Source organism: Panthera tigris, chromosome C1 (genome assembly GCF_018350195.1).
Source record: "Panthera tigris isolate Pti1 chromosome C1, P.tigris_Pti1_mat1.1, whole genome shotgun sequence".
Lineage (NCBI taxonomy): Eukaryota > Metazoa > Chordata > Mammalia > Carnivora > Felidae > Panthera > Panthera tigris.
The window spans coordinates 200,548,155-200,561,019 of record NC_056667.1 but is presented as its reverse complement, the minus strand read 5'-3'; the positions used below and the strand labels follow the sequence as shown (position 1 = coordinate 200,561,019).

The following is a 12,865-nucleotide window of genomic DNA, read 5'->3' as shown; positions in this document are numbered from 1 at the left end:
TTGACTCTTCTCGGTACTTCCAATACGTAGAATCATACGCTATTTCTGTCTGGCTTATTTCGCTTAGTGTAATGTTTTCAAGGTTCATCCATGTTGTAGCCTGTATCAGAACTTCATTCATTTTTAAGACTGAAGACAAAATTCCATTGTACGTATATCCAACATTTTGTTTGTCCATCATCCACTGAAGGACATTGGGGTTGTTTTCCCCTCTTGGCTATCGTGAATAATGCTGCTATGAACACTGGTGTACCAATATCGGAGTCTCTGCTTTCAGTTCTTTTGGGTATACACTTAGACATGGAATTGCCAGATCGTGTAGTAATTCTAGGTGTCATCTTTTGAGGCACTGTTTCTCACGGCAACTGCACCATTTCACATTCCCACCAACAGTGCACGAGGGGTCCACCAGTTTTTCCATATCCTTGCCAACACTTGTTGTTGTCTGTTGTTGTTGAATTGTAGGAATTCTTTATATATCATGGAAAGTAACCTGTATAAGATATACGATTTGCAAATATTTTCTTCCATTCCGTGGTTTCCCTTTCCACTCTGTTGATGGTACCCTTTGACGTACATAAGGTTTTACCTTTGATGAAATCTAATTTATCTATTTATTCTTTTGTTGCCTGTGCTTTTGGTGTCATATCCAAGGAATCATTGTCGAATCCAATGTTATAAAATTTTTCCTCTATGTTTCTACTAAGAGTTTTATCATTGAAACTCTCATGTTGAGGTCTTTGATCCATTTTCAGTTAACTTTTGTGTATAGTGTAAGAGAAGAGACCAAGTTCATTCTTGTGCACGTGAATAGTTTTCCCAGCACCATTTGTTGAAAGACTATCCTTTCCCCACTGAAGAGTCTTGACGCCCTTGTTGAAAACAATTTGACCATTTATGCTTAGGTTTCTTTCTGGGCTCTTCATTCTCGGGTCCTTTTTATACTTTGACTCCATCTGCCTAAGTATGTTGGGCATACTTAGTTTTTGCCACTTTGTCACATTATATCCTACAACCATATTTAAAGGCAAGAACCAAGGGTGTGTGTGTGTGTGTGTGTGTGTGTGTGTGTTTAATCAGGAGTACTTCCCAGGAGTCCTCCGGTCCCAGCAGACTTCCTCTTAAGCAATGGTGCACTGAAGCCAGTTTGTACCTGCTTGTGAAAGCAGATCATTACATTTCCTAGATTTTTGTGAGCTGGTTACTAAACACCACCACCCCTGACATCGCCACGGTGGAGCATTTACACCAGGCAACTTGGCAAATGCTACAAATCAGGACTTTTTCCCCCCACCCGGGACAGTGGTTGACCAGCACACTAATGCCCTTAAATCTTATTAGTCAGAAGTGAATGATAAGGCCACTCCTAGCAAAAAGGAGTCTTAGAAAGGAGTACCTGTCCTTTCTGGCCTCTCTCAAGGGAAGTGGACTTTGCTGACAGGCAAGAAAGAGAGAGTTGGGGCAGCAACCAATGCTGTATGCCACTAATGGCTCCCAATGGTGGGAACTTTCTGTAGTCACTTAAAAGAATGTCTGTTAAATGTCTTTAAGTGTCTCAGGGGACAGGGTGCTATGGGCTCAGTGGTAGGATGGACTGAGCTCTAGCAGCTGACATAGCAACTACAGTAAGGGGAGGGGCAGCAGGGCAGGCTTTCTCAACCATACAAGGAGGGCCTGATGAGGACGTGACCCCAGTAACTTCCTGTAACCACAACGGGGGCTGCCTTGACATAGAGACTGTGGACAGCCAGTGGGCGTGAGGCTTAGAATGGGGTGTTGATGGCAAGGGAGGAGCCCCGAGGGGCTGCAACAGGGGCAGGGGCCTAGAAGGTAGTAGAAGTGTTCCCTGAAGAAGAGCCAACAAAGGAAGGCCTGCTGTCCTTGGACAAGTGCTCCTTGCTGATGAGGCCATGGATGGCCATGATCTTGATGAGTCCATGGCGAAACTTCTGGCCAATGAAGGCGTAGATGATGGGATTGAGGCAGCTGTGGAAGAAGCCCAGAATCTCGGTGGCATCCAGGGCCCGGCCAATGTCATTGCGGCGCTCACAGGTCTCTTTGATCGCCCGGAGCCTCATGAGGGTGTCTGCGACCAGGACCAGGTTGTAGGGCAGCCAGCAGAGCAGGAAGATGAGCACGACAGCAAAGATGACCCTCATGGCCCGGTGTTTCTGCCCCATGTGGGCCTCAAACAGCGTGCGCAGGGTGAGTCCATAGCAAAACAGCATGACCATCAAGGGCAGGAGGAAGCCAAAGGTCTGGGGCAGGACCCGCATCACTATCCGCCATTTTGTAGTATTGGCACCCATGTCCTCATAGCAGACTGGGCTGGAATAGGGGGGATAGATGGCCCTGCGGAAGATGAAGATGGGCAGGGACAGGATCAGGGACAGGGCCCAGATGCCTAAGCAGATGAACTTGACCCAGTGCCGCTTCTGAGTCAGCGTGCGTGTGGCATGGACAATGGCCAGGTAGCGGTCCACGCTGATGCAGGCCAGCAGCAGGATGCTGCTGTAGAAGTTGATTTCTTTCAGGAGCGAGACCACCTTGCACAGGGCTGTGCCAAAGATCCAGCCCTTTGCCTTGGAGGCAGCCCACATAGGCAAGGTCAGGGCAAAGAGCAAGTCGGCTATGGCCAGATTCAGCAGGTAGACGTCAGTGACAGAACGACTCACCCGACTATATAAGACAACCAGTATCACCAGGGAGTTTCCCAGCAGGCTGAGCACGAAGACCAGGGCATAGATGACCACCATGGCATACTGATTGATTTCCAGAGATTCTGGCCTGCATGGGGCAGAGTCTGACAGAATAGTGGGCAGGTCAGGGATGTAACTGTAATTTTCCATGTCGAAGAGATCTTCCAAGCTGTAATTATCCCAGTCTACTTCCATATTTGAGGCAAACTTAAATCCTGGCCTAGAGAAGAGAGGTGAGAGTTACTGCACAGGAACATCTCCCCAGACTCTAGCCTGTTTGCCCATAAACCTCCGACAGGACTCTTCGCTTTGGCTTGTATATTACATGCAAGCAAGTTTCACGTTAGGAAATAGTGGCTCTAGGGTTTTGAGACTCATTTACTTAGTGATAAGTGGTACATTGCATGAGGAGTGTAGTTCCCTTCAAAGCCAGAGAGGTTCTGAGCACTTTCCACGACACCACCATCACCCAAAACATTGTTGAAACTTCCCTTCAAATAATCCCTATAGAGCATGTCTTGGATTCTTCAGTGGTGAGCATGTCTGGCTGTTGAGGCTGAATTTAATGTCAGAAACATGAGGTACCATTTAGTTCTTGATCTGGGGGATGAAGCAGGCAATCCAGTTGGATTTGACCACTAGAAAAAGATCAAGGTTTGACTATAAAGCTGAGGGAGGAAGCCCTTTGTCCAGCTTTTTGAAAGTTATTTAAAAGAAGTGTGCGGGGAAACAGATTTAGTGGTAACAGCATACAGTTGCAAGATACTTGAGCTAGAAGAAGGAGAGTTTACTCAGTACAGCCCAGTATTTTCCTTTCAGGATGCAGGAGACCTGCAGTGGGAGTATTTGTGTAGTTTGGAAAAAAGTATATTAAAAATCCTAAGCAGGTGGCTGATTGATTCTCCAAGTGGGTGGCAATGAAACAGGGTGTCTCGGGAGCTCTGAGGAGCCATATTCTGTCATGCTGAGGTGAGCAGAGAAAGCCAGCGTGCTCCCAGCATGAGGAGCAGAGGCAGCAGGAAGCAGAGAAGACAGGTGGAGACACACTATCCTTGTTTTGGTGGCTTTCCAGTTCTGGTGGGGATACTCTCTGTCCTGCTAGGGAGTGCCTTCATCCGTCATTGACTCCCCAGCACCCCCAGACTCTCCCCAGGTAAACCTACTTCTGTTGGCTCTGCCCTTGTTACGGGGATAGCCCAAAGCCTGCCTCTGGAGGAAGCTGCAGTCACTCTGAAATATGAACCCAGTTTTCAAACAGGAAGTAAATTAAAATAGACTAGCTACCAAATTAGTTCCTTTTGAACCACAAAATATGTCACCATTGTGCCATTTCTTTATACCGAGGTATGACCATCCTGTGACCACATGCAAGTCTGTGACCCACCTCAAAATGGAACCGGTGTCAAAGAGAAAAAACATAAAGTAAATGGTTCTGGGATTACTTCAATACTAACTAGGATCACCATAATAGAACAAGATGGACAGCAACGATGTTGACAAGGATGTGGAGAAATTGGACCCCACATACATTGTAAGTGGGAATGTAACAAGGTGCAGCTACCTTGGAAAACAGTCTGGCAGTTGTTCAAAAAGTTAAACACAGTTACCAATGGCCCAGCAATTTTACTTCTAGATATGTACGCAAGGGAATTGAAAACGTATGTCCACACAAAAACTTGTACACAGATGTTCATAGCAGCATAATAGCCAAAAAGTGGAAACAATCCAAATGTCCATCATCCAATTAAAGGATAAACAAGTTGTGGTCTATACAAACAAGGCAATATTATTCAACAACAAAAAGTACTGATCTATGCTACAACGTGAGTGAATCTTGAAAACATTATTCCAAGTGAAAAAAGCCAGACATAAAAGGCTTCATACTGGATGAGTCCATGTATGAAGGAATAGGCAAATCAGTAAAGACAGAAAGCAGATCTGGGGTTGCCAGGGGCTGGAGGGAGGGGGATATTAATGAGTACGGGCTCTCTTTTCAAGGTGATGAAAGTGTTCAGGAATCAGACAGTGGTGATGATTGTATAACTTTGTGCGTATTTAAGAACCACTGGTTGTACTTTGGAAGTGGGTGACTTTGACAGTGTGTGAATTACATCTCAACCAGAAAAAAAATAACCAAAGGGCAAATACATTGAAAAGCAAATACAAATAGTAAAACAATAGCATCAACAACGAAACTCCCAGGGAGCTTTTCTCTTTAACGGAAGAAAGTCTGTTATTGTCAATCACACATAGCAAAGAAGAAAGCTGGGTAGGGATAAGAGACACCAGAAAGGTAATGCCCTTTCCCCTAGAGTGACAGAATTCTTAGCCTTCACTTTCCTGAGAGGTTATTGCTTTTTTGCCTAGATGATGGAGGTCAGTTAAGTTAGCCTCTTAGCCCATGGAGACCACGCACAGAGCAGATTCGATCAGTCTGTGCTGGTGGTGGTGCCCTGTTTGGCCAGAAGGATAAGGTGGTTGTGGGACAGGCAGATGGTACAGCTGGCTCAGCCATGGTTGTTGGCAAGACCTGCAAGTCATTGGCTCCACAGTCCCACAGTCAAGAGCATGTTTATCCCAGGGTCACATCCAAGGAAGTCACAAGGTCAAGGGTAGGTCGCCTCTGGGAACTGATGATCAAAGGTGCTCTCAAGGGAAACAAGTGACCTAAGAGAAGGCCCACTTTTGAAAGTGGATGCAGAACTTGTGCCCACAGAGGAGACCCCTTCCTCCCCCCAGTTATGAGCATTGGCTGTGAGAAGACAGGGCTAAGGCGGCCACAGAAACTTCCCCATCAGGACAGGACAGGCAGCAGTCAAGTATATTTCACAGGTGTGCCCTCATTCTGGATAATCCAGTGCTCAGCTGTACTTCCACAAAGTGTCAGTTGCAGGGTCCAGAGGGAGGCCCCGCAAATCAGGATAGAAGGTAGAGAACTCGGGAAAGAGAACCAGGCCAGGGCAATGACCCCCAGCCACTGGGGGATGGGGGGGGGGGACGAGGTTTGTTGTTGCTTGTTGGGTTTTCGATTTACCAATCTCTAGGGAGGATGTTTTGACAGTTAAAGGGAGAAACTAAGGGAAGGGAGTTAACATATCTGAGATCTGCTTTGTGCCTCATAGGTACGTGATCTCCCTTGATGGTTACAAATAGATATGATTAGCCCCTGTTTACAGATGAGAAGAGAGGCCCAGAGAGGCACAAAAACCAGCCCAGGGTCACAGAGCCTACAAGTGCTGCAGCCAGGATTCCAAGTAGGTGTGGACATCTCCACATGCTACTTACAGTCTATAGACCTGCTTCATGAAAAAAAAAAAAACATACCTCATATATTAAATATACTTCTAAGCTAAGTTCTCAAGATCTCATGAAGTCAGACTGTATACGGTGGACTCCCATCATTTGCTGTTTTGTGCAGTGCTTTCTTAGCTATTCTGTAGACCCAGAATGAAATCTACAGCCCTTGCAGGAATGATAAACCAAACGCCTTTGAACTGGCTAGCTGCTACTGACCACCCAGTCCTGTTCTCGGTGAACGAGCAGGAGACTCCCTCATTGAGTGAGATGGCCATACCCTTGATGACTCATGGCCGTTCAGAAACTCCAAAGATGGGATGAGTCCAATTTATTTTATGAAAATGCTATAAAACGGAGACATTTATAAGATCCCAAACATTGAAGGCAATCTTTTCAACAGCAATGGAAAATTCAATCATCTCAATACAATTTTAGCATTCTTTCTCTCTATAAATATAATCCACACATATTTGCATTTAATATAGTGGACGGGGTGGCGGGGGGGGGGAACTCAGCAATGTCTGTCCCTTCCTCAGACCCAATCCTAGCCAAAGCAGGAGAGCTCACTGAGTTAGGAAGGGAAGGGGGTGTGAAGAGAGTTGCCCTAAGTGGTTGTTGGAGAGAGGTGTAGGGATGAAGGGCAGAAGCTCTCCCTTTGGGGGCAGGGAGGCCTACAAATGGATAAAGCCCACCCAGGGTGGGGAGAGGTGTCTGGGATAAACAGAGGCTGGGTGTTAAGAAGAATAGAGAACAGAAACATTCTGGAAGGTGAGAGGGTAGGTGTTCCAAGACTTACCAGGAGTCTGGGACTTGCACCTGTACAATGCGATGCGTCCAGGAGGGCAGATGTGCCTGACTGACAGGGTGGCTGTGGTGAGAACACAGTGGAGGAAGTGAGCAGAGGATTTAGGTTGCTCAATTCTAGGGTGGAGTCCTCAGGGTGCTGGATGCTTTTGATAACTTGAATAATTAATTCCCAGGTCAGCTCTTGGATCACAAGTAATTTTCTGGACCGGTAGAGTTCCATACTGGTAAGGGACATATGGTGTTTTCTAGACAATCTTTTCCATTTCACAGATGAGGCAATTGAGGCCCACACAAAGGCAGCGGTTTGCCCAGGACAGCATGGGTTTATCTCACCTTTGCCCTGGTCTCAGCAGCCCCTGGTTCTTTCAGCTGCCTTGTCTGACTCTCTCCACACTGCAGCTGCCTCGGGCAGCTCCCGGCTCATAAACCTCTTTCACATCTCAAAGGAGAGTGACTCATGAAGACAACGACAGAGATCGTTTCCTCCCGCCTCCTGTCCCATCTCATTCACCCCAGGAACCCTTAAAGCCTCACAGATTCCTTCTCCATGTCACATCCCTGTGAGAACTCCCACCCCCAAATGGGGGCCCCACTCTCTTGTCTTCCACCTCCCTGCCCAACCATCTGCCCTGACCAGGGGCTCCTCTAAGGGCATTGCGATTCTTTCTCGGCTTGTACACTTGGGATTGGCTCTGCTGTAGCTACCGTCTTTGGAGCCAAGACCATCGGATTTGGAAAGAAAGCCTTTCGGGAAAAATTAACAACGTATCCAAGTCCAAACAGTTTTGAAAGCAGTGTTGGGTGGCACTAGGAATGGATTTTGTCACATTGGCTATCGATTACAATGGAAAGGCAGAGCAGTGAACACGAATTCACGGCTCCCTCCCAAGCCCCCACCCCAGCAAACGATACCTCCATCCCCTCCACTACGCCTTACCCTAGCCTGTCAGTCCGTGTGTCCCTGCAGAATATTCTCAAAGCCTGCAGCAGACTCACCCAGGCTGCCTGCCCCTACAAAAGAACCTCTGAGTCCAACTGTTTAGCACCCATTCTTCGTCACCCTTCTCTTTCCCATGCCGGAGAAGAACGCAGTGACTCCTGACCGGGTGATGCCAAAACCGGACAGAAGCTCGTTATACACGGAGAGAGGAACATGAAAGCAGGATAAGGATTCTGCTAGCCGAGCAGCTCTAGGCAAGTGACTTTTCCTTTCCAAGGCTCAGTTTACTCATCTGTCAGATGAGACCAATGATAGCATCTAACTCGTCAGGTTGTCCTGAGGATTGACTGAAGAATTACCCGTAAAATTCTTAAGACACACAGAAAGCGTGATGTTAGCCTTTGTCCTCGTGATCTTTAAAAAAATTTTTTTTTCATGTTTATTTATTTTTGAGAGAGAGAGAGACAGAGCGTGAGCAAGGGAGGGGCAGAGAGAGAGGGAGACACAGAATCCGAAGCAGGCTCCAAGCTCTGAGCTGTCAGCACAGAGCACAAAGCGGGGCTCGAACTCACAGACTGTGAGATCATGACCTGAGCCGAAGTCGGACGCTTAACCGAGTGAGCCACCCAGGCGCCCCTATCATTGTGATCTTTATTACTGAAATAGTGTATCAACTATACGATGACGTCTCTCCACTATACCCCCAAGCAAGGAAAAGCAGTGGGTATGCTTTCCAGGCTGACTCTGATGTACATCTTCACTTTCTCTGACCTGGATAACAATAGTCACATTAGCTATAATGTTGAGTGCCTACCAGGGTCCAGCTCCTGGGAAAAGTGCTTTCCAGAATTTGTATTTTAGGGGCACTTGGCTGGCTCAGACAGTGGAGTAAACAACTCTTGATCTCAGGGTCGTGAGTTTGAACCCCATATTGGGTGTGAAGAGTACTTAAACATAAAATCTTAAAAAAAAAAAAAAGAATCTGTACATTTAATCCTCTCAACAAACCCATGAAGTACACATTTGGTGAATGAGGAAACTGGACTCTGGGAGTTAAGCAACTTCGTCAGAGTGACGCAGGGAACTGGGTTTTAAACAATTTTTTTAAAAAAATGTATTTATTTTTGGGAGAGTGCAAGTGGGGAAGGACAGAGAGAGGGGGACAGAGGATCTGAAGTGGGCTCTGTGCCGACAGGCTGACAGCAGTGAGCCCGATGTGGGGCTTGGACTCACGAACTGCGAGATCATGACCTGAGCTGAAGTTGGACGCTCATCTGACTGAGCCACCCAGGTGACCCTTAAACAATTTTTAAGCAATGTTTTTTACCGGACCTTAAATCCTGTATTCTTTCCACTGTTAACAAGGGGCCGGATCCTAGCCTCAGGTTTCTGAGCTCTGTTAGGTACCTCTCTGTCCCAGACAACTAAATGAAAAGGTGTCGAAAGGGGAGCCCAGATTTTTTTTTAAATTTTTTTTTAATGTTTATTTATTTTTGAGACAGAGAGAGACAAAGCATGAACGGGGGAGGGTCAGAGAGAGAGGGAGACACAGAATCTGAAACAGGCTCCAGGCTCTGAGCTGGCAGCACAGAGCCCAATGCGGGGCTCAAACTCACGGACCGTGACATCATGACCTGAGCTGAAGTCGGACGCTTAACCGACTGAGCCACCCAGGCGCCCCGTAGGGGGAGCCCAGATTTGACATTTCCCCACCTGCCAGCTTCTTGACGTCCACCGGGTTGATTTCATTTCCCCTGAACCCACCACCTGCATATGGATGTTGGGGTGAATAAAGAACAGGCTGGTTCTGCTGCTGATGGTCATGAACTAGGACAAGTCAATTCTCTCTGGGCCTTGACGTGGCCCGTTGGAAAATGAGGCGATTGTTCTAGATCTGCATTGTCCAGTACGATAGCCACTAGACACATGGAGCTACTTAACATGAGTTAAAGTGAAACAAAACATTTAGTTCCTCAGTCATAGCAACCATCTTTCAAGGGTTCAAGAGCCACGCGTGGCTATCACGTTGGACGGTGCAGATACAGAGTCTCTCACACTTGCAGTAAGTTCTTTTGTACCATATGCTGTCCGGGTGAAGATTTTGTTAGCTTTAGCTTGAAAACTCATCACCCCGGTTCTCGGGGGCTCAGTGGAGGAGACTGAAGTTTCAAAGTCACGTCCATCAGAAAAATGCCCCCGGCGGCCCTCAGCCCGAACACTCACTTACCTGCTGTCGCCGCTACAGCTGCTGTTGTAACTGGAGTGGTCACTGGTACCTCCTCTGTGACTCAGGGCTGGAAGCAGTCAGGGCTGTCGGACAGGAAAAAGAGTGAAGTGGACTTTATGGGGAAACCTCGAACCTGGAGTTGCCCAGGGTGAATTCCAGGAGGCCCGCCAGGGGGAGAGTTCCCTCGGAGGAATGAGGTCTGTCCGGAGACTCTGACTCCAGGCCCAGGATCCGCCTGGAGATTCTGTGATGAGCGCTGGGGATTTTCATGCCTACCTGAAAGTCTAATGGCTGCTGGAGGAGACTGCCAGTCTGAAGGTGGAAGTATGCCTAGTCTACCTCTGTCCCCGAGCCTGCGGAAACTGCACCTCCTTCTTTACAAGGAAGATGCGGGCGACCCCGGTCCCCGTGAACAGGCTTGCATGCCCTTGTTGCACACCTTCTTCCTTCCTTGTAGAGTCAGCGTAAGAAGTGTCCCTCCTTCTCTTTCTGGTAAATTCCTGCACTGTCTGTGGAACACACTGCCTCTCACATCCTGGAGGGTCCTGCCTCCCGGCCTCTCTGCCCCATCCCCCATCCCTTTCCCTGAGCTCACCCTCCCTCTGTCGGAGGACCCCTCCAGCTACCACTCCCCTAGTGCCCTCCTCGCAGGCAGACTTCTGGAGAAAGCAGGACTGTCTTCACCTCGCCACCTCTTGTTCACCGCTCAGCCCGCTGTAGCTAGCTCCCTTCCCACCGCTCTGCTGACGCAGCTCTTACCAACATTAGCAATGACCTCAGGCCACGGCCTCCAATAAGCCCTTTTCTGAAATCAAGCCACTTAAATATTGGAAAAACAAAGCAGGACTATGGTAAAGAATAGAGGCACCACAGAAGCATCTGAAGTCAAACAGGAAGGACTCTTTCCATCCTTAGATTCACATATACCTTGTGTCCATCTTTCCAGACTTTTCCCCATGCATATACAAGCGTGTTTTCCTTCCTTCCTTCCCTAAAACAAGTGATAGTTAACTAGATGTACCATCCTGCACCTTAATACGCTGTCGCGGACCTATTAACCCATCAGTGCATGTAGATCTGTCTTTCTCTTTTCAGTGACACATACTGGCCCGTGGTGCGGATGTATCACGATTTATTCGATAATTACCTTATGGACGAATATTTAAATTTTGCTACGAGCATCTTTGGGCGCAGGTCTTTGGGAACTTGTATGATTGTATGTGTGACTTAATTATAATTTTGCTGGGTCATATCTGTGCATGTTTAAATTTTGATAAGGCTATACCAGCTTATGGGGGCTCTACTTACCGTGATGAGCAGGGCGTGATGTGCAGAATTGTTCACACCGCCGTGTTGTACGCCTGAAAGTAATATAACATTATATGTCAACCATACTTCAAGAAAAAGACTGTATCAATTTATTATCCCGTTGTCAGTTTACAAAAGGGCCCCTTACCCCATCTACTCATGTCTGCCAATTATGTTAAAATATTCCCTCCCCCCGCCCCCGTTGCATGTCCTGTAACTGTATTTATAGTGAAATGGTTATTGTTCAAGTGTTATTTAACCTCTGTAGCACTTAATCCCCCTGACCTCATTCTTTTTTTTATTTCTCCTGCACCTCTCTTCATCTCACTTTGGGGCATTATTTCTCAATTCATTCCTCAAATCTGGATGTTCCTCCGGGCTCTGCCTGGGTCCTCCTCTCTCCCTGCCCTCCCCAGGCCAGCCCACCTGCCCCCCGTTGGCTTCAACGGCCACCCAGTAAGGGCCAGGATCTCCCATACCTTTTGCTCCTGACTTGCCTCCTGCACTTCTCGCCTAAGCTCCAACTCCTCACGGGGCCACCTCTTGAAATTTCTGCTGAGGCTCCACAGGTACTGCAAGCTGAGCAGGTAGAAAACCAGTCTCGTGGAATTCTGACCCCACCCTCCCAGCCGGGCATCTGCCCAACCGGAACGGCCCGCCCCTCGCACACCCCTGTCTCGGAGGCTATCTCTTTAGCATCTCTTGATTATCGCCATCTTCACTGACAGTGTTAGGCAACACCGCAGTCCTCATGCAACAGCTGTGGATTCTGGAGCTGGACTGTAGACCTTGGGGAGGTTATTTAGTCTCACTGGGTCTCAGTCTCATCGTCTGGAAAATGGGGCTGTTGAAAACACCTACTGCATGTTAGAGTGTTGTCATGCAGATTAAATGAGTCTATATTTATAAAGCACTTGGAATGGTGCTTGGCACCATTTGCTACTGCTGTTCCTACTACTACTAATCACCAATACCACTAGATCATCGTCCCCACCACCACGACAGCTACAACTATTCTCCTAAGTGATCTCGGCCTCAAATCTTTCCCCTTTAAACCATCCTCTACTCTGCTCTCAGAACCATCTTCCAAAAGTGTGAATTTGATCGTGTTCTTTTCTTTTTAAAACCCTTGGAGGACCCCCATTGAGCTCAGGTAGAGCCCATCTCCCGATAATGGGCAACTGGTGCCCCTGCATGTGACCTTGTGTACTTCTCCAGCCTTGCTGCTGGCCACATCCCCTTGACCCCTTAACTACAGCCACAGGGAACTACTTGCAGTTCCCCAAAGAGCTGTTTGGTTCCCCCACAGAGCCTGGCATGCATTTCCCTTCCCCTTGGAAGGTTCTTCCTTACCCTCTTGGTCTGGTCAACTCTCCATTTTCCTTTAAAAATTTTTTTAAGTTTGGGGTGCCTGGGTGAGCCAGTCAGTTAAGCATCCAACTTCGGCTCAGGTCATGATCTCGCAGTTTGCGAGTTTGAGTCCCATGTTGGGCTCTGTGCCTACAGCTCAGAGCCTGGAGCCCACTTCATAATCTGCGTGTCCCTCTCTCTCTCTCTCTCTCTCTCTCTCTCTCTGCTCCTCCCCTT

General features: G+C 47.7%; 1 protein-coding gene across 3 annotated transcripts; it reads right to left on the bottom strand.

Moving 5' to 3' along the window:
* Positions 1-218: 218 nt before the first annotated feature.
* On the bottom strand, positions 219-11,854 carry CXCR2 (C-X-C motif chemokine receptor 2). Of its 3 annotated transcripts, XM_007086114.3 has the most exons (5): positions 11,758-11,854; positions 11,279-11,331; positions 9,971-10,053; positions 6,793-6,864; positions 219-2,919 (listed from the first exon to the last, which is right to left on the bottom strand). In XM_007086114.3, exon 5 carries the CDS (start codon positions 2,892-2,894, stop codon positions 1,824-1,826), a length of 1,071 nt encoding a protein of 356 aa, XP_007086176.2. In that variant the 5' UTR covers positions 2,895-2,919; positions 6,793-6,864; positions 9,971-10,053; positions 11,279-11,331; positions 11,758-11,854; the 3' UTR covers positions 219-1,823. The 3 variants fall into 3 exon arrangements, with proteins under 3 accessions (XP_007086176.2, XP_007086177.2, XP_042851245.1); XM_007086115.3 differs by lacking the exons at positions 11,279-11,331; positions 11,758-11,854 and adding an exon at positions 10,247-10,462; XM_042995311.1 differs by lacking the exons at positions 6,793-6,864; positions 11,279-11,331; positions 11,758-11,854 and adding an exon at positions 10,247-10,468.
* Between the last annotated feature and the right edge of the window lie 1,011 nt (positions 11,855-12,865).

Bases quoted from the DNA above. Each gene is read 5' to 3' on its own strand.
- CXCR2 (XM_007086114.3), bottom strand. From the start codon at position 2,894: ATGGAAGTAGACTGGGATAATTACAGCTTGGAAGATCTCTTCGACATG.